General features: G+C 45.6%; 1 protein-coding gene across 1 annotated transcript; it reads right to left on the bottom strand.

Moving 5' to 3' along the window:
* Nucleotides 1-677: 677 nt before the first annotated feature.
* On the bottom strand, nucleotides 678-27,780 carry mfhas1 (multifunctional ROCO family signaling regulator 1). Its single transcript, XM_029655321.2, has 3 exons — nucleotides 24,431-27,780; nucleotides 2,086-2,428; nucleotides 678-1,884 (listed from the first exon to the last, which is right to left on the bottom strand). Exons 1-2 carry the CDS (start codon nucleotides 27,384-27,386, stop codon nucleotides 2,298-2,300), a joined length of 3,087 nt encoding a protein of 1,028 aa, XP_029511181.1. The 5' UTR covers nucleotides 27,387-27,780; the 3' UTR covers nucleotides 678-1,884; nucleotides 2,086-2,297.

The following is a 27,780-nucleotide window of genomic DNA, read 5'->3' as shown; positions in this document are numbered from 1 at the left end:
CATCTCCACCTCAAATGATTAGGTGTGCTGCTGAGGTCTGTTTTATCACTAGAGGGGCTAATCATTCAATTTCTTGTAGGAGTCTCTGATTTTGTGGTGCTGCTACCGTGGCAAATAGTCAACATTGGACCAACTGTGACATAAGTAACTGATCTACAAGAGAGCTCCTTTTCATCAGAAAGTGCTGTGAACTAGTCTGTGAAATTCAGATTTTTAAAATATATGGTCTATGCAGCATGTTATATTTTTCCCCTTGATTCTAGACTGTGTCGATCACCTATATGATTTCAGCGCATATGTTGTGTGGAATACCTCACCTTAGCAGCACAATATCCTGTATCTCACCCCCTCTTCTCTTGTTGCCCTGGCTCGAACATTATTGATCTCTGACCTGATCAGTCTGCAGTGGAGGTGCCCTCTCGTAAGTAGATCTAATCTAGATTATAGATTAGGAGGTAAAAAAATGGCAGGTCTTTTTTTTTTTTTTGACTCTAGTCTATCTAAATCGGTGTAATATCCTTGCGTTCTGGCCTGGACTGGGAGTCAGTTTGCTGCCATCAGTCATTACTCTATGTAAAGTCATTTAAACACAGCGACCAATATCAAAGTATCTTTCCCATAAAGATGTAGAATCAGTATTAGTGTGTAGAGAAAGACAAATGAAAAAGACAACGTGGTCATATTTAAACCAGTAGTTGGTTTATTTTGTATTTGGTGCTTTTTACGTTGTGCTGTGAGACAGTTTGACTTGCTACTTATAAAAGTGTGCGTAGTCTACACTCTCACAATGGCTAAGTGAGACCATGCACAACGTTGCACTGCAAATAATGTTGAAAGAGGGTGGTGACAACTTAAGTCAATATACAAAAATAAAGATATTATATACAAAAGTTATAAACTTTTTTCTTGTATGTTTTAAACATATTGCAGTATCTCCCCCATACCAGTGAAGACCATCTTGAAATAAATTCCTCTATTCCAACACGACCAAAGGAGGTGCTGTGAAGACTTCAGACATCTTTTTCTGTTTCCTTTCGAGAACATGATCATCTTTTATTTACATACAATGATCATTTTTGAACAAGTCTAAAGTGAAACTGAGTACTTTTCTTGCGAAAGCTGAAACGGCAAATCACAAATACATCACACCATAGTCAGGATATGCCACAAAGAAACAAGTACAGCTGAAGTGGGATTTCCTTGGCATAAACACAGTCCACTGACCTCACATAATATGTCCTTCCTGCATTTACTTCATATGATACATCTGCCCCTTTGCAAGCTAAAGCAAAGGCTAAGGTCCGTACATGGGTAGCGTGTGTTGTGTTCTTTAAGAGTAGGTGGTGTTCATGTGTTTGGCTATACAAGGCTGTATACAAGGCTGTATTTGGTTTACAGACATAGAAACAGACAGGCAGATAGACCCCACAACTGTCAGTCATAGATTGATATAGTAAGTAGGAGGTTCAGTCAGTTCTCTTTTCTATGTTCTTCAAATCACAGCCTTTACACGTGGACACGTGGAAAATGAGCATTAAAAAATGAGCATTACGGGACATTAGAATGGGGTAGCAGTCCAGCCAAGAGGTTTCCAACATTTCATGACGCCACTAAGTTGTAAAGAGAGAAATCCGTCCAAGTCTTTGCCCACTCATCTCTCGATTGTTTAATTGATACGGTGGATTTCCTGTGTTTCGTCTTGGTTAGGTTATAGGCAGAGGGTTGTCATAGATCTGGAGGGCAGTGTGGAGTAAGAGAGTTGGAAAAGACACTGCTTGCTGATGGGGTCTTAAAAACGACCACGGTGAAGGTTTGCTTTCAGCCAAAGTCCTGTAATATGGCCTTTGTCATCATAGCGAGGCAGTGTAAGAACAGTTGGATAACCTGCGAATAAAAAAAATACAAAGAATATAACATACTCTTACTTATATACTTTGTCATTTGTAGTACAGCTTCACTATCATCAATTTGATCAGGTATATTCAATTACAGGTTAGATGTCGATCCATTTACACAGTATATAGAAGCTTCTAAGCATCGAACCCTCTAGTTACCAACCTATGACCCTTTCTGGAAGATACTTACAGTTATCAGCTCTACTGCATCCAGCTGACGGTGCATATCTCTGTGACCTTGCATGGCTGTGTGTCCAGTCTGGCTGCTGCCTGGGTGGGTTGAGGGGATTCAGAGGGAGAGCTGGGTTGTGGGGTTCAGACTCAGGTGTGCAGCAGGTGTTGGCTAGAGAGTCGGGCGTGAGGGTACAGTCAGACAGGACAGTAGAGGCCAGGCCGCGTGGCTCATTTGAGACAGGGGCTGACCACAGTGGGCGTAGGTGGGTAAACTAGCGCCACGTCAACCCGCTCCAAACCATTCTTTGGGCAGATTATCTCAGTCAGCCCCTCAGGGCGCGGCTGGCTTAGAAGCTCACCTAAGAAAGAGCAAGACATGGGGAGAGTTACTTTAAATTTAATACTCAAATTATCCAACTGACAGAGATTATTTATCCAATGATATCAGGATATAGTGGATTTTCTACAGGATCCAAAATCAATGTTTTGCCAAGATTTGAGCTGTAACAAAATAGTTCTCTATTTGTCCACTAGATGGCAATTTCACTGCATTACCACTGATTGCCAGAGCCTGCTACAGAGAAAAATAACTGCATGTTCATTTCCCTTGAGACCTCTGTGGAGTGGAGGGCTCCAACAGGCTTTGTTTAATAGCTGCAGATCCCCTCATATTCAAAGGGTGTGTCCTCGTCAGCAAAATCACAAGGTACTGGCAGTTTGCTGGGGAATGTGTGTTGGTGAGAGAAAGAGCTTGTGCGTGGATGCCTGCGTGTGTTTGAATATGCGCCTGCATGTGAACGTGCATGGGTGTTTATCACCACATGTTCTGTAACCAAGGCCATTTCCTGACTATCAGCACAGAACAGGCTGTACGTCACATGTTATGGCCTTCTAATTATGGGGAAAACAAAAAACGCCCCATTTGCCTCACTAACACGCCATCTGCAGGCCTTTTAACCACTGTGTTGTGTGATCGCGAATGTCCAGAAAAACATGCCTGAACTTCATTCTCTATCCAGGATAGTCGATTTACTCGTCATCTTCTAGAAAACTAAACCTTAATTATTACCCTTAAAGCCTTAGTTGGTTTGAGTGGAGGGATCTATGCAGAACATTTTTGAAAGACCTCTTCTTTCCGTTTTCAGACACAATAGCAGGAAACAGAGCAGGTGCAGCACGAACAGAATCAGAAAGGCAGCTAAAAAGGTCAAAACAAACATCCCAAGTCTCCTTCATTCTCTGCTGCATCCTTAATGGTTCTATAAAAGAAGTACTGTGTGACACAGCCAGGGTTCCTCCAAACACTGCCAGCCAGTTCGCTGACAGGGCATGTTGGGATGCTGTGCGTAGGTCTGTTTGTGATGATGGCGGGGTATCGGTCCGATTGAGGCGGGCAGAAACAATGAGTTGTTACATCATCCGTCACAGAATAAGATTACGGTCATCCTGCCTGGCTGGCTGCCTCTGACAGTAATGCAGTGCAGCACGAGACTACACCCATCAGACAGTGAGTGGGTTTAGTACATGCTCTGTCTGTACACAGACAGCCTGACCACGCACTGCTACTATAGCCAACTGGATAATGTACTCACATAGTGCTTGGAAGTCCATGAGACAAACAGTGGTTAAATAACATCAGTAATACTAACACTACATTCTCTATCATTAATGGTTTTATTATAAAATCTCTGTTGTGTAATATAAAGGCAACCCCAATTAATATGTTAGGGTGGGGGAGGAGATGTTGCATGCTACTTTGACAGAATAATTTATACTCACTGACGTGTACCATGCTCAGAGCTCACATGATTTGAATGGTTTAGCTGTAAGAATGGATTAGGCCCGATGATCCTTTTCCTTGGTTAAATAATGATGCACCCCTCTTGTTTGTCTTTGTTAGACTGCCTAGATAGCTCACTAATATTGTACTGCCCCATCACCGGCAGGGTCTGATCTGGGCTTATCTGCTACAGAAAAAGATTGACCTGGTTTTACTATCTGTACCTCATATCGTCATGACCTGCTGGATCAACACTGTTCAGCTCCAGTACGGTCTCCGAGGCTGTGTCTGTGTGACCATGACTGTCACCATGCTGTAAAACTAAAACCTCCATAGCAACCCTATCCAAAAGGCAATGTTTTTTTGTTTTGTTACCAAGGATATGGCAAAAAATATATAGTTTGTTACCATGGTTGATATTTGCTCTGGTCTTTGGTATGTCTGATCATTTCAAGCACTGTTCATTTCTCAGCGTGTCTTAGTCCTGAAACAATTTAGTTCACACAGATTTTCTTCCCTACACTCAACACAATGTATAGGATTCATCTCAATGCCTGTTCTTCCCTCTGGGTGTGTAAGGCAGTAGCCTATCTAATAGCCTGTCCTTAGCAGCACTTAACCCATTGATTTTCTCTTCTCATCAGAACAAAGCAGGGGGTCCAACTAGCATGCTGGAGTCGTTTAGCACCGGAGACAGACAGACTGGAATAAAAAGGTGTGATTTTTACAGTATTGTGCTTGTAGTGCTGCTGTTCACTGCAATACAGTCGGAATGTATAACATCACAGTGTTGCTATATACAGGACGTCCTGACATGTGATGTATTAGTGGTTCATTCCTGAGAATGTTGCCGGCACCAGATCTCTCTGTGTGGAAACAGTGGGGAGTCTGTTACAGGAAGCATACGTGCTGAATCACACAGCCAGTTAGTCATCTCTGCCGCTCCCCTCATCTGGGTCAGAGAGTCAGACAGAGGACAGTAAAAGAAACGCTCACTCCAGTCTCACCTCCTTCACTGCTCACTGGGTGAAGGCTAGTTATACAGTGTGCAGATGGACAGAGGACTCTGTTGGCCCTGACATCAAGGACTAGGAATGTGCTATTCACCTCCACTCCCCCCTCCTCACAATTGCATCAGCAAGCAGGTAGGATAATGAGCATGTACATTCCTGTGCTGCTGCCCTGCTCTGCTCTGCTAGGCTTGATCTTCTGCCAGGCTGTCCATTTCTGCTCTTTTTCTCTCCACTGAACTCTACCACCATAAAAGGAAAACTGCTATTTCTCCAGGCTTGCTAGAAGAAAATAAAAAATATATATTTATATATTTTCCTGTTTCCAAGAATGTCCCAGTAGGATGCTGGATGTGTTTGGAAAAACACAGGAGGAGTCTAGCTGAGAATGTCCACGTCTGGTCTTTTCACAATGGACTCAGTCCTTCGCTTCCACTTCCCCTTTTTTTCCCGGCTTTGGGCATCATTGGAAAGAGAGGGAGAGGGGCGAAGAGGGGTTGGCGGGGTCGTAGAAGGGGGTTCATTTCAAAGAAGGCTATTGACAATGATCGATAACAACACACACACACTCAGAGGGGTGGAGGAGGGGCATATGAACACATGAAAGGGCCTGGTTTCGGAGGGTGTCGGACTCAATTACTTTCTCGTTCATACATCTTTCTCTGTACACAATGTTTCTGTAGGAAGATCAAATGGGTCAACTTGTAGTCAGCCCCCATCCCCCGCAAAGGGAATGACCCTCAGCATCCAATCAAGACTGATTTTACAGGCCTTGTCCCTCCTCCATTCTGTCACCACATCAACATTTCCCCAAGCTTCAATCATCGTCTTCTTACACACTAATTTCCTCTTACTCATCAGGTGACATCATTCATTATACAACAGAAAGGAGGGGTTCCTCCCTCTTTCCACATCTGCCACGCTCCACACTGGTAGGTGAGAACTCACACTGGGGTTTGAGGAGATCGATAAAAAGCCAGAGTTCTTCACAGCTGTTCTAACAGAAACAAAGGCAACGCCACCGAGAAGAGGCGACTTTCCCTGGCGGACTGAGTAACAGCCAATGCCGTGACAAAGCTAGCAGTGTGCCCAGGTCAGGCCTAAAGCAAACAGGGCGGGCAGCTAGCTGCCTTCTGCCCAGTATCCACACTCACCCTCAGGGGGTCGGTAGAAACTGGAAGCACCCAGTTCAGGGGGAAAGGAGAATAGAGGTAAAGCCTGAAAACCCGGGTTCTGACGACCCGGCTCAGGCATTTATGTTACGCCTGCTACATTAGGTTACTCCATATTAATGAAGGGTAAAGAGGAGAACTCCTCTTCCCTCATTGGCCTATTAAGAGCTAACACAACCGCCATGGAATAAATACCAAACAGAAGAACACACACAACACTGCGAGCATGTCATAGCCATATTCATAATCACCTTTAGGGGTAAACAGGGCAGAGGGGGGATTGGACAAGCACAAAAGATCATATTTGTTTTCAATACTAGAAATCAGCTTAGGTCACAGAAAAGGGGTTTTAGAAACCAATTCCACAGTTTAATCCCCAACCCCAAGGATGATGGTCCTCGTGATTAGCATCTACACATGTCCCAGCCCCACCCGTCTACTGCAGCATTACATTATTATGCTCTCGGAGCATATCCACACAAAGGGTAACAGAACAACACTACCAACCTCCTATCAGCCTACAGCCTGCCACTGCCCACCCCTTTCACAAAACAACATGCCTCACAGGTCTAGCCTTCTAGAGATGTATAACTAATGTCTGTGTGTGTGTGTGTGTTGTGCACACAAAGATACCGCTGAGACTCAAGTGGATTGAAACAGGGAGGAAGCACCAGCCTCTCTGAGGCAGGGGGACAAAGGAGGGCAGTGGCTGTTTACAAGCTTACACCCCTGCAGCTTTAGTCCTGTTGGGGTGGGGGGGGGGGGGGGGGGGCTGTGTGGACACAATGGCACTACAACTGGGAGGGGCTGTGTGTGAGAGTTCCTGGAACCCCCGCCGCTGTATCCACACTCACCATCATTAGCATGCACACACACCAGAGGAGGATTTCCAACAGCTCCCGTGCTCTAATTAGTCACACGGGACTGACTGCAGTTCTGTTGACACAGACAGAATAATCGGACAGGGAATCAACCTACACACTGAATTCGCCACGTCACGTGTAACTTAAAAAACATATGGTTTATCTGAGAAAGGCACTGGAGGAGATGGCTGCCATTTTACGCTCCCCTAACCAACTTTGAATGTTTTTTCACGTTATTTGTAACTTATTTTGTACATAATGTTTCTGCCACCGTCTCTTATAACCGAAAAGAGCTTCTAGACATCAGGACTGCGATTACTCATCCCATACTGGAAGATATATATATTTTTTCCTTCAACGAGTCTGACACGAAAGATTTACTCCAGACACCTGAAAAGGCCCTCATCCCCGTCATTCACAGGAGAAAGACACAGATATCAGGGTCTGGGTTCCGTAAGGATCCGATGGCGAGAGGGTAATCTGCCTTTACCATCAATCCTATTAGTCAACATGAATAACATACAGATGAATACGACATGAATAACATACATAACATACAGCTGTCGGGTTGTATACTGTTTCGGCAGGATTGAACAGCCGCCTCTGGTATGACAAAGGGGTGGCAGTCTATGCATATTTGTAAACAACAGCTGGTGCATGAAATTTAAGGAAGTCTCAAGGTTTTGCTCGCCTGAGGTAGAGTATCTCATGATAAGCTGTAGACCACACTATTTACCAAGACGTTTTCATTATATTCTTCGTAGCTGTCTATTTACCACCACAAACCGATGCTGGCACTAAGACCGCACTCAATGAGCTGTATTCTGCCATAAGCAAACAAGAAAATGCTCATCCAGAGGTGGTGATCCTAGAGGCCGGGGACTTTAATGCAGGGAAACTTAAATCTGTTTCGCCTCATTTCTACCAGCATGGTACCATTGCAACCAGTCGGGAAAAACACCTTTACTCCACACACAGAGACATGTACAAAGCTCTCTCTCACCCTCCATTTGTAAAATCTGACCATAATTCTATCCTCCCAATTCCTGCTTACAAGCAAAAACTAAAGCAGGAAGCACCAGTGACTAGATCAATTTAAAAAATGGTCATATGAAGCAGATGCTAAGCTACAGGACTGTTTTGTTAGCACAGACTGGAATATGTTACGGGATTCTCCTGATGGCAATGAGGAGTACACTATACCAGTCATTGGCTTCAACAATAAGAGCATCGATGACGTCGTTCCCACAGTGACTGTACGCACATACTTCAATCAGAAGCCACGGATTACAGGCAACATCCACACTGAACTAAAAGGTAGAGCTGCCGCTTTAAAGGAGCGGGACTCTAACCCGGAAACTTAAGAAATCCCGCTATGCCCTCCGAAAAACCATCCAACAGGCAAAGCGTCAATACAGTACTACACTGGCTCCGGTGCTCGTCGGATGAGGAAGGGCTTGCAAACTATTACAGACTACAAAGGGAAGCACAGCCGCGAGCTGCCCAGTGACACGAGCCTACCAGAGGAGCTAAATTACTTCTACGCTCGCTTCAAGGCAAGTAACACAAACATGCATGAAAGCATCAGCTGTTCCAGACAACTGTGTAATCACGCTCGCTGTAGCCGGTGTGAATAAGACCTTTAAAACAGGTCAACATTCACAAGGCCGCAGTGCCAGATGGATTACCAGAATGAGTACTCCGAGCATGCGCTCACCTACTACTGGCAAATATCTTCACTGACATTTTCAACCTCTCCCTGTCCGAGTCTGTAATACCAACATGTTTCAAGCAGACCACCATAGTCCCTGTGCCCAAGAACACGAAGGTAACCTGCCTAAATGACTACCGACCCATAGCACTCACATCTGTAGCCATGAAGTGCTTTGAAAGGCTGGTCATGGCTCATATCAACACCATTATCCCAGAAACCCTAGATCCACTCCAATTTGCATACCGCTCCAACAGATCCACAGTTGACGCAATCTTGATTGCACTCCACACTGCCCTTTCCCACCTGGACAAAAGGAACACCTATGTGAGAATGCTATTAGTTGCTTAGCATTCAACACCATAGTGCCCTCAAAGCTCATCACTAAGCTAAGGACCCTGGGACTAAACACCTCCCTCTGCAACTGGATCCTGGACTTCCTGACGGGCCGCCCCCAGGTGGTAAGGGTAGGTAACACAACCGCCACGCTGATCCTCAACACGGGGGCCCCTCAGGTGTCTGTGCTCAGTCCCCTCCTGTACTCCTTGTTCACTCATGACTTCATGGCCAGGCAGGACTCCAACACCATCATTACGTTTTGCAGGTGACACAACAGTGGTACCGCAGTCTAGGTCCAAAAGGCTACTTGACAACTTCTACCCCAAAGCCATGACTCCTGATCATCTAATCAAATGTCTACACATACTATTTGCATTGCCCCCTCCTTTTACACTGCTGCTACTCTGTTATTATCTATGCATAGTCACTTTAATAACTCTACCTACATGTACTGTACATATTACCTTAACCTCGACTAACCAGGGTAATTGATTTTATATGATTTTACAGAAATGAGTCAGACCTCCCAACACAATAGCTGATGTGTTTAAACCTACTGTATTTGAACTACGACCCACAAACACAAAGCTGAGATAATGGCAAAGCTACTACTGTAATGTTTGTGTTGTAATAATATCCTATTATAACTATCCAGTCCTGACATACCATTACGTTTTCACCAGCGCATCCAAGCAGAAACATGCTTCTGTCAAACTTTTTACAGTCAAATTTGGGTCAAGTATTTCCAGCTCCCCAGGTATGTACCTTAAGTGTTCATGGGACAAAAACAACTGTACCGTATGTGTGACTGGAATATAGTTGCTCAAACAATTTTCTATTTTCTGTCTAAATTCAGCTCACAGTTAGCCAACACTGATCATGAGGAGAGACATATTTTCAGAGGCAATCCCCACCAGGCCTTCCCAAGTTCTCTCACGTCACCCCGCTCCTCCGCTCTCTCCACTGGCTTCCAGTTGAAGCTCGCATCCGCTACAAGACCATGGTGCTTGCCTACGGAGCTGTGAGGGGAACGGCACCTCACTACCTCCAGGCTCTGATCAGGCCCTACACCCAAACAAGGGCACTGCGTTCATCCACCTCTGGCCTGCTCGCCTCCCTACCACTGAGGAAGTACAGTTCCCGCTCAGCCCAGTCAAAACTGTTCGCTGCTCTGGCCCCCCAATGGTGGAACAAACTCCCTCACGACGCCAGGACAGCGGAGTCAATCACCACCTTCCGGAGACACCTGAAACCCCACCTCTTTAAGGAATACCTAGGATAGGATAAAGTAATCCCTCTCCCCCTCCCCCCTTAAAAGACCTAGATGCACTATTGTAAAGTGGCTGTTCCACTGGATGTCATAAGGTGAAAGCACCAGTTTGTAAGTCGCTCTGGATAAGAGCGTCTGCTAAATGACTTAAATGTAAATGTAAATGTAGGCCTAAATAATTGTGGTATTTTCAGTGTGATTTATCATGACAGAAGACGAGCCTCTCAACAACCTCAAATTAGTTCAGAAGATTTCCTTTCTTCAGCTGGAGTGTCCTCTGTCCTACAGTTCAACTGGCACACAAATAGTTGAAGTCGGAAGTTTACATACACTTAGGTTGGAGTCATTAAAACTTGTTTTGTTTTTCAACCACTCCACAAGTAGATGTCCACAAGGACATCTACTTTGTGCATGACAAGTAATTTTTCCAACAATTGTTTACAGACCGATTATTTCACTTATAATTCACTGCATCACAATTCCAGTGGGTCAGAAGTTTACATACACCAAGTTGACTGTGCCTTTACACAGCTTGGAAAATTCCAGAAAATTATGTCATGGCTTTAGAAGCTTCTGTCAGGCTAATTGACATAATTTGAGTCAATTGGAGGTATACCTGTGGATGTATTTCAAGGCCTACCTTCAAACTCAGTGCCTCTTTGCTTGACATCGGGGGAAAATCAAAAGAAATCAGCCAAGAAGTTGTAGACTTCCACAAGTCTGGTTCATCCTTGGGAGCAATTTCCAAACGCCTGAAGGTACTATGTTCATCTGTACAAACAGTAGTACGCAAATATAAACACCATGGGACCACGCAGCCGTCATACCGCTCAGGAAGGAGACGCGTTCTGTCTCCTAGAGATGAACGCACTTTGGTGCGAAAAGTGCAAATCAATCCCAGAACAACAGCAAAGGACCTTGTGAAGATGCTGGAGGAAACAGGTACAAAAGTATCAATATCCACAGTAAAATTAGTCCTATATCGACATGCCCCGAAAGGCCGCTCAGCAAGGAAGAAGCCACTGCTCTAAAACCGCCATAAAAAAGCCAGACAGTTTGCAACTGCACATGGGGACAAAGATCGTACTTTTTGGAGAAATGTCCTTTGGTCTGATGAAACAAAAATAGTACCGTTTGGCCATAATGACCATCGTTAGGTTTGGAGGAAAAATGGAGAGGCTTGCAAGCCGAAGAACACCATCCCAACCTTGATGCACGGGGGGTGGCAGCATCACGTTGTGGGGGTGCTTTGCTGCAGGAGGGACTGGTGCACTTCACAAAATAGATAGAATCATGGGGGAGGAAAATATTGTGGACATATTGCAGCAACATCTCAAGACATCAGTCAGGAAGTTCAAGTTTGGTCACAAATGGCTCTTCCATTGACCCCAAGCATACTTCCAAAGTTGTGGCAAAATGGCTTAAGGACAACAAAGTCAAGGTATTGGAGTGGCCATCAAAAAGCCCTGACCTCAATCCCATAGAAAATGTGTGGCCAGAACTGAAAAAGTGTGTGCGAGCAAGGAGGCCTACAAACCTGACTCAGTTACACCAGCTTTGTCAGGAGGAATGGGCCACAATTCACCCAACTTATTGTGGGAAGCTTGTGGAAGGCTACCTGAAACGTTTGACCCAAGTGAAACAATTTAAAGGCAATGCTACCAAATACTAATTGAGTGTATGTAAACGTCTGACCCACTGGGAATGTGATGAAAGATAAAAGCTGAAATAAATAACTCTACTATCATTCTGACATTTCACATTCTTAAAGTAAAGTGGTGATCCTAACTAACCTAAGACAGGGACTTTTACTAGGATTAAATGCCAGGAATGTATGTAAACTTCCGACTTCAACTATATGTCCCTCATCAGCAGCCTACCATTTGACCCCTCACAGAGAACAGTGACGGAAATCTACACTAGCACAGGGAAAGAGAGCTCAGGTTGCCTGTACATAGTCCGATCAGTTCAGGTTCCTCCTGAGTAAAGACAGTGTGGCTCGTACAGTCAGGAACTCATGATGTTTGGATGCCAGAGTACTGGCATACTCTGACCTTTTGAGTTTCTAGTAAACAGATCAGACATCTTGGACAGTAGACACAGCGCTCCGGTTGCCACCTGTGCAGCGTCAGACCAAGCGGTAGTGCCCAGGGCAGGCAGAGAGAGAGCAGTGGATCAGTGGTAGACATAGGGCAAAGGCAGCTGCTCTGAGTTCAGATCCAGAGGCCAACAGCTCAGTCAGAGGATTAGCACCACAGTGTGTTAAAACAACAGTCAGGCCAAGCACGTCACATGAAGCAGCTGGTCATGATCAACAAACATGGCCAGAGACAACTCACTCTGTCTCACTGACATAGACCGACATATAGCAGTGCTAAATATACCCAAACACACACACACACACACACACACAAAATTCAGTTTTCCATGACACCCAAACACACACAGAGTCTAGCAGCCGTCTGGTGGTCAGATGCGTTTGAGTTAGGGCTGGGTGCGAATGAGATTTCCACATAGGCAGCTGTCTGCTCTGCCCAGTCTGTGCTGTGCAGTTGAGAAGGCCCAGGATGAGGCCCAAACAGAACGCCATTTAAAATGTCCCAATGAAAACCACATTCTTTCCACTTTAACACACATTTTGATCACCAGGGTCAGTCATTACCTTACACGTACTGCATAACAAGGGTTTTAAATCACTTAACGTTCTGTTGTTACTAGCCTGTCTGGGACGTTTGGTGTGGAGCATAAACTTTGGTCTTGGTAGCCTCTGCCAAGACCTAACTCAGTCTCCACAACAAAGAAAGCCTGGAATTTGATTGGCTTTGAGTGTTGAAGTTGGTTTCCTTGGCCAGCAAATGTAAGTGTTCCAGTTTAAGTTGCTGCATCAATTTGGACCACCACCTCGATGAGATCATCATTTGTCTGATGAGGTAACTGACTGTTTATGAACAATGCACATTGCCAGAAATTGGGGGGAGGATAATTACACATCAGAGTTTGCTGCTTGGCATTCTAGTCTAGTTCTAACAAACTCCATAAATCCAAAAGGAGGGAAATATTGACCAAATCATAAAATAGTTGCTCCTATCAGTTATTTAAAGCACCGCAGTCCACTATAGAACAAGATGTGGGGTAAATCAAACACTAGACACAAATGTAGAAACACTTTGCTGACTAGTCTGATAAGAGTCGGGGTTACACAGACAGTCATGTCTCCAATCTATCTCCCTCTATCTTAGAGGCAGCTTAACAAAGAGACAGGAAGATATCGTGACCAGTCTCTCAAACATGTTAAATTAGACTAATCCCTTTTGAACAGCGAGTGGCTCCTGCCTCCTGACACGGACAGGCCCACAGCCTGAGGAATGTGTGCCCTACTTCTCTGCCAGAGGAGATGGCACAAAAATAACCCATTCTGGCCATTCCACAGTGGGTTGCCTTGGAGACTGAGTTGGGCCTGCCTGGCAAACAGCAAGTAGGCCAGACGAGAATCTGGCAGTGTCAAAGGCAGCCTTCTGGGGTCCTTTAGGATGAAGAGGTGAAGACGGGAGAACCAGCCAGCAGCACTTCTGTGTTTAAGATGGCTGTGGTTAAAGTGGAGCTTAATCCTGGCAGGCAGAGAAGAGATTTTAATCACGGCAGCATTATCCTGCACATTAACACATCTGCACTAAAGAGAGAGGAGGCAGTAACATAAGAGCCTGTCTGCACTATCATAGCCAGGGTAGCAGCATAGTGTAGACAGGCTCCCATCATGGCCAGGGTAGCAGCATAGTGCAGACAGGCTCCCATCATAGCCAGGGTAGCAGCATAGTGCAGACAGGCTCCCATCATGGCCAGGGTAGAAGCATAGTGCAGACAGGCTCCCATCATAGCCAGGGTAGCAGCATAGTGTAGACAGGCTCCCATCATGGCCAGGGTAGCAGCATAGTGCAGACAGGCTCCAATCATGGCCAGGGTAGCAGCATAGTGTAGACAGGCTCCCATCATAGCCAGGGTAGCAGCATAGTGCAGACAGGCTCTTATAACCAGGGCAGGATATGGAATAACTACTAGCAGACCAGTATATTCTCCCCTGTATAATTGTGCGCACAGAGACAGCTGCTGCTCATCTGTTCGGACAGTGGTGTGTGCATGCCCGAGCGAACGTGTGTGTGTGCGTGCTGCAGGGACAGATGTTAACATCTGGTGCATAATGAGATGATCACCCTGATGCAGCACAGCAGTCAAAAATAGCCCCGGCCCCACTGCCCTCCTCTTCCTTTGACAGTGAAGCTGTCCAATCACATTATCAGCCCACTCACACTGATGGGCCTGGCTGGTGGGGATTTAGGGCTAAGGCCCTAAATCACAATCATGTTCATTTTGAATGAGACAATCCTTGGGCTTAGCTAAAGGAACGCTAATATAGAGTAATGCATATTAAACGGATATCCGTTTTAAAACAGTGTGTGCTGTATATTGGGTTGTTGTAGCAAGGTCATATACGCAAACAAGAAAATGACTAAATATGGGTTTAATGGTAACACCTGGCGACTGTATAGCGCAGGAAAATACACCATGTGATGTGACAGGCAAATATGCCTCAGTCTGCCCCAGGGAAATGGGAGAGAGAGCAGGAGAGACAGACAAAACAAAAACAAATTCCCTACAGCAAAATTCTTGCAATTATTGTCCACTCGAGCAAAATAAAAAAATGTCCTACGTGTAAATGTCTTTCATAAAATCTGTCACATTCAAATGTAGCCCTTATCAAAACACTGAAAATGGACACATCCAGTATCCTGTTAAAAATCAGCTTGAGCATGGATACATTAAATTACACGGTAATATCACAACATGAGAGAACCAGATACAGTTGAAGTTGGAAGTTTACATAGGTTGGGGTTAGGTCCACAAATTTCTTGTTAACTAACTATAGATTTGGTGAGTCGGTTAAGACATCTACTTTGTGCATGACACAGGTAATCTTTCCAACAATTGTTTACAGACAGATTATTTAACTTATAATTCACTGCATCACAATTCCAGTGGGTCAGAAGTTTTGATACACCAAGTTGACTGTGCCTTTACACAGCTTGGAAAATTGCAGAAAATTATGTCATGGCTTTAGAAGCATCTGATAGGCTAATTGACATCATTTGAGTCAATTGGGAGGTGTACCTGTGGATGTACCTTCAAACTCCATGCCTCTTTGCTTGACATCATGGGAATATCAAAAGAAAATCAGCCAAGACAAAAAAAATCAGCCAAGAAAAAAAATTGTAGACCTCCACAAGTCTGGTTCATCCTTGGGAGCAATTTCCAAATGCCTGAAGGTACCACGTTCATCTGTACAAACAATAGTACGCAAGTATAAACACCATGGGACTACACAGCCATCATACCGCTCGGTAAGGACACGCGTTCTGTCTTCCAAAGTTATGTCAAAATGGCTTAAGGACAACAAAGTCAAGGTATTGGAGTGGCCATCACAAAGCCCTGACCTCAAACCCATAGATAATTTGTGGGCAGAACTGAAAAAGCGTGTGCGAGCAAGGAGGCTTACAAACCTGACTCTTTTACACCAGCTCTGTCAGGAGGAATGGTCCAAAATTCATCCAACTTATTGTGGGAAGCTTGTGGAAGGCTACCCGAAACGTTTGACACAAGTCAAACAATTTAAAGGCAATGCTACCAAATACTAATTGAGTGTATAAACTTCTGACCTACTGGGAATCCGATGAAAGAAATAGAAGCTGAAATAAATCACTCTCTACTATTATTCTGACATTTCACATTCTTAAAATAAAGTGGGGATCCTAACTGAACTATGACAGGGAATTTTTACCAGGATTAAGTGTCAGGAAAAATTAGTTTAAATGTATTTGGCTATGGTGTATGTAAACGTCTGACTTCAACTGTATATGTCCACCAATGGTGAAAATAAACCCAGAGTAGAACCAACAAGAGGGGCTCCTAAAATAGCTGTCCATTCCTTGGGGCAGGATGCTGCTGAACATTGTATTATTTAGCAGCTAACAGTAATAGCTAGGTTATCATGGTCATTAAAACAGACAGCCTGATCATCACATTCCCCCCCCCCAATCATTTCTCAGGCGGAGCTGAGTAATTGGCAGCTGGCAAGGCAATCTGCCAGGAACTGAACTGATCTGAGGACAGGTTCATTCTCCGTGTTAGCATGGTTCAATTACCAGCCAGGGGGCCCCTATTGGTTTTGTTAGCCTGACTTCGATATCATATTTAAAACTGCAAACATTTCTATCCACCCTACGGCAAAATGTGTAGAACTGCAGGAAATGAGCTGTAAACCAAACATTTATCTACATCCCATGGCAAAATATGTGGAATTGCAAAAAACTCTAAAACAAACCCCAAAATATCTGTGCTGTCAAGAGGGGGAGGTCACTAAAATGTTTTGCTTGCAGTGGGGGGGGGGGGGGGGGGGTTGTGGATAGGCTAACCCGTGAGCAACTGCAGCCCCTCATCATCAGTTCAGATGTTTTTATGGCTCCCACCCCCATCAAAGTGGTCTATCCCTGGCCTAGAGGAGCATTGTGCTCATGCTTCATCCAGGACGTGAACTGTCCGACGGTGACCAAAACAGCCCATTTCCACCATTGCTATGAGCTCTAGACCTCGGACCACGTCAAAGGAGTGTGCGCTGACCGGAAGAAAAGCCTATTTGTGAAGAACTATAAATGAGAGTGCCCTAATTTTACTTCCAGACACCATTTCCCTTTCAAGGCAGACAATGGCCTGCCAAATGGAGAAAATAAACTTTTAAAAAACTCTGCTGCCTTCTAGGAAACTACAAGTTTGAGCCTTGGTGGCTTTGGTCAACACATTCAGGATTTTGACTGATGCTAGCAGGCAAAAGGGGAAAGCTATAGCTGAAAAGGGTTTGATATACATCATCACCACAAAACGAGGGCTGGCAACCAGGCTTGCAAAACCCATACATTATGAATGCAGCAACAAAACCTGAACAGCCGGTTGTTGGGGACTCGGTGGAGGCTAGGTGACCATTGACTCTGTGTTCCCACAGGATAGAAGCGATGAACCCATCCAAACCCGACAGCCATGGTCTGTCACATGTCTAAGAGATAATACAGTGGACAGGCTTACTGCACACAACTCCAGTTGGGCAGCCAACTGGTGACATAACAGGATTTGACGTCCTCTCTTAGAGATTACTAGGCTGCGTTGAGGACAGATTTCATACAGCACAATATTTTTTTTTTTTAACAAGCTGGTGATATGGAAAACAACATTTAGAGCAGACCAAACCATTCAAAACACACAGCAACTCTGAAAAACGAATTTAGCTCACTGGTGTCTTATCCACCTAAGTGTAGTTAGTGTGTGGTAGAGAGTGCACAGGTAGGTGTAGACAGGAGTAATTCCTCAGACTACAGCGAGAATTAGAATTCACAGGTAGAAAATAAAACCATGTCAGCATGAGCTGTACAGGAAGACAATCATAGGTAGGCCTATTTAAATGTATAGTCAGGTCATCAGAGGGTCACATCTAATGTGAGATATCCAGAAGACCATTTCCCATGTGATGTCCACAGAGTTAAAAACAAAAACACCCTTAAGGCTAACCTTCTTTCAGGTCAACAGCTCATTCACGTCCCCAACACAGACACACACGAACATACACAACCGAGAAGAACACTTTAGGCTAACTGTACTGGACAGACAGACAATTCAGAAGGCCACAGCAGCACATCAGTCAGAGGGGCAATATGAGCTCTATCACTTTCACTTCCAGCCTCGTCCCTGAGCCGGGATGCGCAAGACATCTGAACCTCTCCATTATAACAGAACCAGACGGTTTCCTGCCACAATCACTAATATGATAACTCTCTCTCTGCATCAACAGTTGTGACTGGCCCACATCCACTAGATACAGCCACAAGTCAGGCCCTTCAGCAGCTTACTAAGTTGGTATTAACCAATACACTGCATTTGTAGTTTAGTCTGTGTCTCTCAGATCTCCAGTCTCTGAACTGTACCTGAAAACAGCTCTACTTTGGCTGTTAGATTCGATCTCATTCCTCCAGAGTACCTTGTGCTTGGCTGTTACGGAGTTAACAATCATCACCAGCCTCTGAGTTTCCTCTTGACCCTGCTGTCAGTCCTTGGCCAAAGTGTCTAAGCTGCGTCATTTCCCAGCACTTCCACCAGTGGCATGTTTTAACGGGCAAAACACACACAGTCATAAACGGACAGAGAAGTTCCAGCCGAAGAGTTGCAAGAAACATCTTTTCAACTTTTTCCTCATTTAGACTTCATTGCCAATCCCCGCACTCAATTACTGGTAATGACAGCTCCATATTGCTCAAGATTTCAAAAAGGTGGTTTGCTACATTTTTAAACAATGAAACTTAGCCGATACTAGCGCATAGACATCTTCTCTGTGATTCCTGTGACAGGTATCAATGTAGTGGCTCGTCTTACTTTCTCGTAAAGTTAGCCTTGGAGGCCTTTGGCTATATTTGGAGCACCCACCAGTTCTGTCTCTTGAGGTAAAGCGCAATAATTTATGTTGGCCTAAGAATGTTCCAGATCTAAATAACATGTAAGGAGTCCAATTAAATTGACCTCCATGTGGTGAGAAAACAATACTTGATTGTACGACTGATCTATGCTCCTCCTTGATACAGTATATCCATGGCGTACTGGGACGAAGAGGATAGACTGCCTGTGCGACTATAATAACTAGCAAGCAGGGAGCCCTATGGGCACTTACGGCTCACCACTACTCATCCAATTCCTCAGCAAGCAGCTAGCAGCTCTTCCACAGTGAAAAGTCAGTTTTCTTATTCACTAAAAAGTCAGAATGAAATTAAAATAATGTGGGAACATGTCCCAACAAATGTTCCAGTGAACTGAAATGTCTTCATACCGTCATTGCTGGGCAGGCAGCCTAAAGTTGTGAGCTTTCAGTCATCTCATGTCTTTCATTTTTAGAATACAAAAGAACGATGCAATTATACAGGAAAAACTGGGTAAAGTTCAATGTAACTACTATACCCCTAAAGGTATGGGTGGATGAGGCTGTGAGGAGCTTGAGGGTAAGTGAAATGATGAATGCGTTTGTTCGTGTGTCTGTGTGACTGTGTTTCTGTGATAATCGAACCAACTCAGCTTTGCCTTCTTGGCCAGTCCCCTGCATGACCATTATCACTAGCAGCCTGATCCGAGCAGATCCCCTAACTGGATTAGAGGGGTTTGCAGAGTCAAATTGGGCTTGAGGATCCACACAGAGAGGGAAAGTGCTGGAGGGCTCGCCTTCGACACTAAGAATCAAAGCCGGCTTTGGACACCACTCCCTAGATCTCTGTCCTTCAACAACAGATACTTTGTTTATTACAGCTCAGCCTTCCAACACCACAGTACCCTCCAAGCTCATCATTAAGTTCGGGCCCTGGGTTTAAACTGTGCCCTGTGAAACTGGGTCCTGGACTTTCTAACGGGCCTCCCCCAGGTGAAGGTAGGAAACAACACCTCCACTACGCTGATCCTCAAGACTGAGACCCCACAAGTGTGCGTGCTCAGCCCCCTCCTGTACTCCGTTCACCCATGACTGTGTGGCCATGCACGCCTCAAACTCAAACATCAAGTTTGCAGACGACACAACAGTAGTAGATGTGATTACCAAAATATGACGAGACAGCCTACATGGAGGAGGTGAGGGCCCTGGTGGAGTGGTGCCAGGAAAATAACCTCTCCCTCAACGTCAACAAAAGAGCTGATCCTTGACTTCAGGAAACAGCAGAGGGAGCACGCCATCATCCACTTGGACGGGACCACAGTGGAGCAGGTGAAAAGCTTCAAGTTCCTCATGTACACATCACTGACAATCTGAAAATGGTCCACCCACACATACAGTGTGGTGAAGGCGCAATAGCGCCTCTTCAACATTAGGAGGCTGAAGAAATTCAGCTTGGACCCTCAAACTTTTACAGATGCACAAATCGAGAGCATCCTGTCGGGTTGTATCACTGCCTGGTATGGCAACTGCACGGCCCACAAGCGCAGAGCTCTCCAGAGGGTGGCGCGGTCTGCCCAACGCATCACCAGGGGCACACTGTCTGCCCTCCAAGACACATACAGCACCTGATGTCACAGGAAGGCCAAAAGGATCATCAAGGACATCAATTACCCAAGCCACGGCCTGTTCAACCCGCTAGCATCCAGAAGGCAAGGTCAGTACAGGTGCATCAAAGCTGGGACAGAGAGACTGAAAAACAGCTTCTATCTCAAGGTCATCGGACTGTTAAATAGCCATCACTAACCGGCCTCCACCCAGTATCCTGCCCTGAACTTAATCACTGTCACTAGCCGGCTACCACCCGGTTACTCAACCCTGCACCTTAGAGGCCGATGCCCTACGTACATAGACATGGAATCACTGGTCACATTAATGTTTACATACTGTTTTACTCATTTCATATGTATATACTGTATTCTAGGCAATGCCACTCCGACACTGCGCGTCCTAATATTTATATATTTCTTCATTCCATTGTTTTACTTGAGATGTATGTATTGTTGGGAATTGTTATATACTACTGCACTGTTGGAGTTAGGAAGACAAGCATTTCGCTACATCCGCAATAACATCCGCTAAATATTTGGATGTGACCAATCAAATTTGATTTGAAAAGAGCAGATGTACACAAAATACTATCCTCTTCCTTTGAACTTGTATGATGGGCACGAATGATCTGTGAGATAAGGCATCTTGGTAAGCACCTGAAATATATCTATTGTACTTAGCAGCTTGGAATGTAAATTGCATCAAGCATGTTTAAAAGTTCACAGGTTGACAAACAGATATATAGGCCAGTAGGTTTATTTGTTGTGCTGTTACTGTACTACAATTCACAGGGTAGGCTTAAGCACTGGGCAGGGGTGAAGGTTGCTACACAAGGTACAGCAAAGTACAAGAGAAGGGCAGACCCTGGGCGCCCAGCCAGAGATCATGCTCTGGTTTCTCACACATCTTCCACTCAGGGTCGACTGACGGCAGCTTGGATGTCTGCACAAACACACTTTGAGACGATTTTCAGGAACGTGTACTGTACCCCCGCAAAAAAACTCAAGAGGTCAATAAGAGTTCCACCAAAATGAGGGCTATTTGAACAGTATTTTAAAACACCATTTGTGTGGTCAGGAGTGAGTGGGCACATCAATTTTAAGGATAACCTGTGAAGGATCACATTCTTTCTGCTTACGACAAGTGTCAATATCTGTCAGATCAGCAGAAGGCAACAAATGAATCTGGATGTGTGTGGAAGAGGAAATAATTAACTGCACATTACTAATTACTCACTCACCACCCTCTGTCACTTTACACATGCATTCAACACAAGCACAAACAGACTCTCACTTACACAAACACACACACACACAATACAAGGTTTGTGGGGTTGCATCGTGTAAGGGGGAAATTGGTCTGCATTGCTGAGATCTTTTCCAGCCATATAAAGGCAGATCAGGTCATGAATAAAAAGGGGAGTGCATGCATTTGTTTGATTCAGAGATGTCAGGCCGAAACAGATGCAAGGAAACGATTATTGCGATGGAGGTCGTCTCTCTAGATTCCACAGAAGAAAGATTATATTCAAGAGTCCTCCATGTTTAGTCTGCCGGAAAGAGAGGAGCCCCAACACTGAGTCAACAAGCTGCAGCAGACAAAAACATGGCCATATTAGGACATATGAAAAGCTGTGCAGCTAAATGGAGGAGGAACACAGGTTGTGGAAAAGGTAGAACATTTTCATTTCCACAGAGACAAAGCAGGGTTAAAGGAACATTCTATAGGAGTTGAATCACCAATGTTTTTACAGGAGAGCAAACCTATAGCGACCATTGAGTTGCTCCAGTGAACACAACAAGAGGGCACATTCCCATGGAAACAGGCAGGTGCAGCTGAACAAAAGTCACCTGCAAAGTCACTACTTGAGTAAGTTGTTCAAGTTCAGCTATTGGCCAGTCTAAATTAAAAAGTGCACAGCTGGGGTTGGTCAGAAGAAGGCTACAGTGCACAGGGCTAAAGTTCCATTAATTGAATTACAAATCCCTAACCTACAACACATTTCAACCCCCCACGCATACAAAACCATCTCCTCCCTTCCCTCCCACCCCATTCACTTTGTCAAAGTCTCCCAAGCATGATATCATTTCCAGCCTTGCTTCAATAAATACCCAAGCAGAAAGACTAGCTTTGTGGTAGAGTAACTCTCACTCCTATCTAGCAGAAATTAGAACGACACTTGCAATGAAATGTGACACATTTACATAAGCACGAAGCAGTCACCATCTAGTTACTAGTCAGTTAAATAAACTGTTGGTGTCTACAGGACAACATTAATCCCTATATGTTGTGCCTTCTGAAATGTGGCAAACTACAGCAGTGCGTATGTTCCTCCTAGGTCTCTACTACAGTATATGACATCTAGTCTATCTGCCAGAGAAATGCCTTACTTCGATCTACCAGCGAAATGCCTTACTTCGATCTACCAGCCAGTTTATGTGCCTAGCTAAGCTCCAGTGTATTAGTATAGCAGGCGCTGGTCTGTGTCCCGGCTCCCGTGTCAGTCAGACAGACGGTTGCTCCGGAAGCCTAGCCATGCCAGTGAAACAGCTCTGAAAAAGCACGGTCTCACGTCTAATGATTCAAACCAGCAACGCCGCAGACGTGAACTAATCCACAAAAGACCGCCAAAGCCCTCCATGGGCCAGAGAGAGGGAGAGGTGGATGAGGGGATTGAAGTGTGAAAACAAGAGTGTGAGGAGCTGACACAGAGAGAAGAAAAGAGGGAGAAATAAAATTAGGGTAGGAGGGCCAGGGATTGGGGTAGCTACCCATCCAGCCAAGACCCAGCTGTCTGCTCAATTCAGGACCACACCTAATTTACAATATCAACAATCCTGATTGGCACATAGCTCCAGCACTACAGACTGCTTCAGCAGAAGATACAAACAAGATCTGCAGTATAAAAGGCCCATTTAAAAGCACTATTTAAGAAAAGGGAAAGATATCAGTCTGGCAGATATTCTGTCATTCATAGGATCAGGAAAATGAGTAGGCGCTCTACTCTCATACAAAAGAGTGCACTCGAAGGAGGTAATACAATGACATCACAACAAAATCAATCTCATACTAGCAGCAGTAACGAGACAATGTACTGTAGGCCTACACTTCTTCCCAATGAATGCATGAATAGGGAGACCTTTACTGATTTCGCCATTTGAGCTTACACTGGTCTACTGATGTCTGGATGGCATTGTGCATCATAACAAAAGAGCTGAGATTGGGCTTGCTCATGCTGTATGATCCATCTACTATAGTCACATTCCAAGAAAATAAAGGCACATTGTGTTGCCATGGCAACCCCCATTCTACACCAGAACTTGTCCATGAACTCAGCCAGAGGCCTAGAACAGACAGCTCCGAGGCCAATTTGTGTATCAGAGGTGGGGCTTGGGCCCCACAGAGCTGTTCCTCCCTCCCTCTTTTAGCTGAGCTAATGTCACCTACAGCGGCACTGTAGCCTTTGTGTAGCCTCCATCCCCCACTGACTGACTGACCTTAAACCTAATGAGTCATCCTCACACAAACACAGCAATAAACCCCTATTTCGATTGACTATAGCACAAGAGCAGTGAATGAGTGTACAGAACGGCTTTCACTTTCTCACTCAAACCTCCAAAGATTGCTTGACGCATTCATAATAGGTCAGACCATATTACTGTTGGGTAATTCCACGGCGTGACGCTGACTCAAATCTGTTGTTATTAGCAGTTCATTATTCTCTTTCATCCATTCAAATGAATCCCAGGAGAGGAGTATGTCATAAAAAACACCTGTATCAGATGTCCCCTCCATGAGATATTTCCATAATGCCATGATGATCCTAAACCACTGGTAATTTTACACTTCCAGTTGCTCTCACCACATATAACCCTCAATATTGTCATTAAAATAATGAAAATTAGGGTGGGGCAATGTAAACTACAAAGTCCTTTACACATCTTTGCTAAATTAGAAGTGTAACAATGAAAATGTGCCTACTTCTGGGAGGCTTGACAAGGGACTCGATAGAGAAAGAGAGGGATGTGATAGAGAAAGAGAGGGATGTGATAGAGAAAGAGACAGAGAATCAAAGAGTCAGAGAGAGAGGGGAAATCATATTTACCTGGGAAGGTGTGTGGGTTGGGTGACCCTCTTTTGAGGCACTTTGAACACAGAACATGAACAGTGTAGTAGAGCCCGGGCCACTCCTGCAGAAGGACATTCAGCTCCTCAACCAGTGGTGTTATCGCTTGCCAAGCAGTCCAGATATTTGGCAGGGAGGCATGGCTGGCTATGGACAGTGTCTCGGACTGCAGTCTGCCCTGAGCCGGACGGTAGCTGACTACCACAGGCACTTTACCACGATAGGCAAATATCTGGTGCCGCCCATCTGATCTCTGAACCACATGGCTGTTAATCTGCACACTGTAGCGTGCAAACAGTCCAGGTGGGAAGAGAAAGGGGAAGCTGTATTCAATCTTCAGCTGTTCCACAGAGAAGAACGGACTAGCAGCCACTGAGCTTCCGTTCACCCAGGCCTCGGCATGGGGCTCCTCATTGCTGACATAGCTTGGGAACTTGTACCAGACGGTGGCCCCGTTCAGAGGCTTGCTGCGGGGCTTGTTGATGCAGTAGCAGACCCCCATCTTCTCCAGCAGCTCCATGATGAGGTGGAGGTCCTGCTGGGTTTGAATGAGAGGTCTCAGGAGCAGCCGGATGACGTTGGAAGGCAGGAGGCCGTGGCTGAGGAAGCCCTCCACATGGTGCTGTAGATGGGTAGCCCGGAGGTCCTCTTCCTTCTCCCCCTCCATAACCACACTGGCCCTCCTTTTGTCCCCCCTCTCCCCATCTGACAGTAGCCTCTCCAGCAGAGTGGACTCATCACTCTGGAAGAAGACATTGAGGATGGCGATGAAGCGTGGCAGGTTGTGGAAGACATACTCTTTTAGTGTCAGACTGTCCTCGAAATAGAGTAGCTTCCCGCTCTCGTGCAGGTAGGACAGGGCACTCTGCAGGCGGTCCTCTGTGAGTCCTGCCTGGAGGCCCAAGCGGGCCGAGTCCCACCACGAGAGCCACAGGTCCTGGGGCTTAAAGTGCAATTCCTCCAGCATCTGCCAGGACTTGGGCAGCACGCGGTGGAGGTTGGGGAAGATGTCCCTGTGGTCAGCCACTGACATGAGCTTCTCCCTCAACCTCTGGATGTTCCTCTGGCTCTCCGTGCAGCTGACACACAGGACAGGGGACAGGATCTGTAGCCTGTGGTTCAGCATGTACTGCAGCTGGGCTTTCTTCCGCCTCAGGTTCTTGTCTGTGACGCCATAGAAGAGGATGTGAGGGCTGGAGGTGCGGATGTTGTAGCCCTGTTCCAGGGCCTGGTCCACCTGTTGGGCGAGGGTCCGCAGGCAATGGCTGTCCCACTTCTCCTGCAGGGCAATCTGTCTGTGAATATCCAGGCTCTTCTCCTCCACCTCCATGTCTCCGCACAGGTCTGTATGTGTGCCCACCATGCAGACCACAGCGTGGGGCACTTTGGCACTGAGGAGGTGGAGGAAGTACCCCACGTGGGCGTAAAAGCTCTTGGGTGAGTACGTTTTCAGATTCACAACAAGGATGTACAGAGCACCGGGTGAGAGAAAAAATGGTTTGACGAGGTCATAATTTGGCTTCCCTGACAGGTCATACACTAAAAATGTAAGACTGCGATCGGCGTCCGCTACCCAGTTAGTCACATCAATCCCTTTGTTCCCCTGAGCAGAGTTGGCATCCTGCTGCTCACTCACCACACTCTGTCTGAGCCGTGTTTTCCCAGCATTTTTCATTCCCATCAGGACCAGTTTTAATCTGGGCTTCACAGCGAGCTGGGAATGTGTGAGTTCCTTTTGATAGGCAGCGATGTAGGGGATTCCCTTCATACAGACCTCATAGGGAGGCTGGATGAGGGGGTTATCCTTCACCTTCCATATGTTTACCTTGGAGAGTTTTCCAAAGTTATCTGGAAGTATGGCTATTTGATTACCCTGTAAAACAAGCTCTTCCAATCTCTCTAGCTCCACAATGGAGTCAGGCAGATAAGTAATCTTATTATTGTCCAACCAGAGGTTTGCCAGCCTATGCAACTGGCCTATCTCTTCTGGGACAAAAGACAGTCGATTTCTGCTCAGGTAAAGCTCGTCTAGTCCTGTGATGTTCAGGATAACCTGGGGAAACTCCTCAAACTCATTAGATGAAAGATTGACCATTTTAAGTCTCTGAAGGTTGCCAAAGGAACAAGGAAGAGCTGAGAGGTTGTTACTGTCCAGCATCAGGCTCTCCAGGTTGTGCAGCTGACAGAAGGTGTCAGGTAATGAGGAGATGTGAATGCTGCTGAGCCACAGGATCTTGATGAACTGCAGCTTCATGATGTCCCCTGGTAGACACGCAAACGTATTCCCAGAGCAGTCGAGCTCCTCCAGGTCACCGAAGGCAAGAATCTCCGGGGGACACTGGTCCAGGTTGTTGTGGTCGGCATCCAGAGTACGGAGCCTCTTGAGCTGTGAGAAGGACCTGGGGAAATCACGTATGTCATTGAAGCTTATGTCCAGCTCCTCCAAGCACTGCAGTGCCCCAATCTGTGACGGCAGGTACTGGATCTTGTTGTGACTGATGCAGAGCTTTTTCAGCCCCTTCAGCAGGCCTATATCCTCAGAGAAGTGGCTCAAGCAGTTGTGGCTCATGTCCAGCTCCACAAGTTGACCTAGTTCAAACACCACAAAAGGAACTGTGACAAATTTGTTCCTGCGGAGGATAAGGATACGCAGGTTTGTGAGGGTAGCCCCCAATCCTTCTGGTAGCTCGTGCAGCGAGTTATTGCCCAGATTGAGCACCTCTATCTCGTTTATATTTTCAGGTAGAATTATCCTCTCCCTGTCTTTGGAGCAGATAGTGAGCTGACGCAGGTTGCTTCGCAGCTTCCTAGAGCGGACAGCAGCATCTCTCCACAGCGTAGCCGTTTTGAGATTGTTCTCCTTGTCCTCCATGGCTTTGCAGACCGACCCCTCCTTGTTATCCTGGTCGCATGGTGGTCTAGGTGCTTGGTTCATCGTTTATTGTTCTTATCATTAACAATACAAACAACGGGGAAAACGACAGTAACTCCATTTCGAGTAGGAGCAAGAAACCATGCTTTTCAATCCTATCAAAACGATTGGACCTGGGCAGCAGCGCTTCACGCATCTTCTTTTATCTACGGCCACGAACCACACAATGAAAAGGGAAACTTACCGCAATTTCATGTCTATTTTAAAACCCATGCGTTTCGGCTGGCCCCTCCAGCGCATTATCTGGTATCGTAGCATCCAATCGCGTCCCTTATTCAAACAAACAATGCATGAAATCAAACAACGGGAACGGTCACTCCTTATGTCTCGCTAGTTGCTACTCTCCCTGTCAGTGTTCTCTCGTGAACTGCAGTCCTTCCTGCTCAGGGACGTGTGG

Source organism: Oncorhynchus nerka, linkage group LG4 (genome assembly GCF_034236695.1).
Source record: "Oncorhynchus nerka isolate Pitt River linkage group LG4, Oner_Uvic_2.0, whole genome shotgun sequence".
Lineage (NCBI taxonomy): Eukaryota > Metazoa > Chordata > Actinopteri > Salmoniformes > Salmonidae > Oncorhynchus > Oncorhynchus nerka.
The sequence above is the reverse complement of the archived record's forward strand: the minus strand, read 5'-3'. Positions and strand labels throughout refer to the sequence as shown.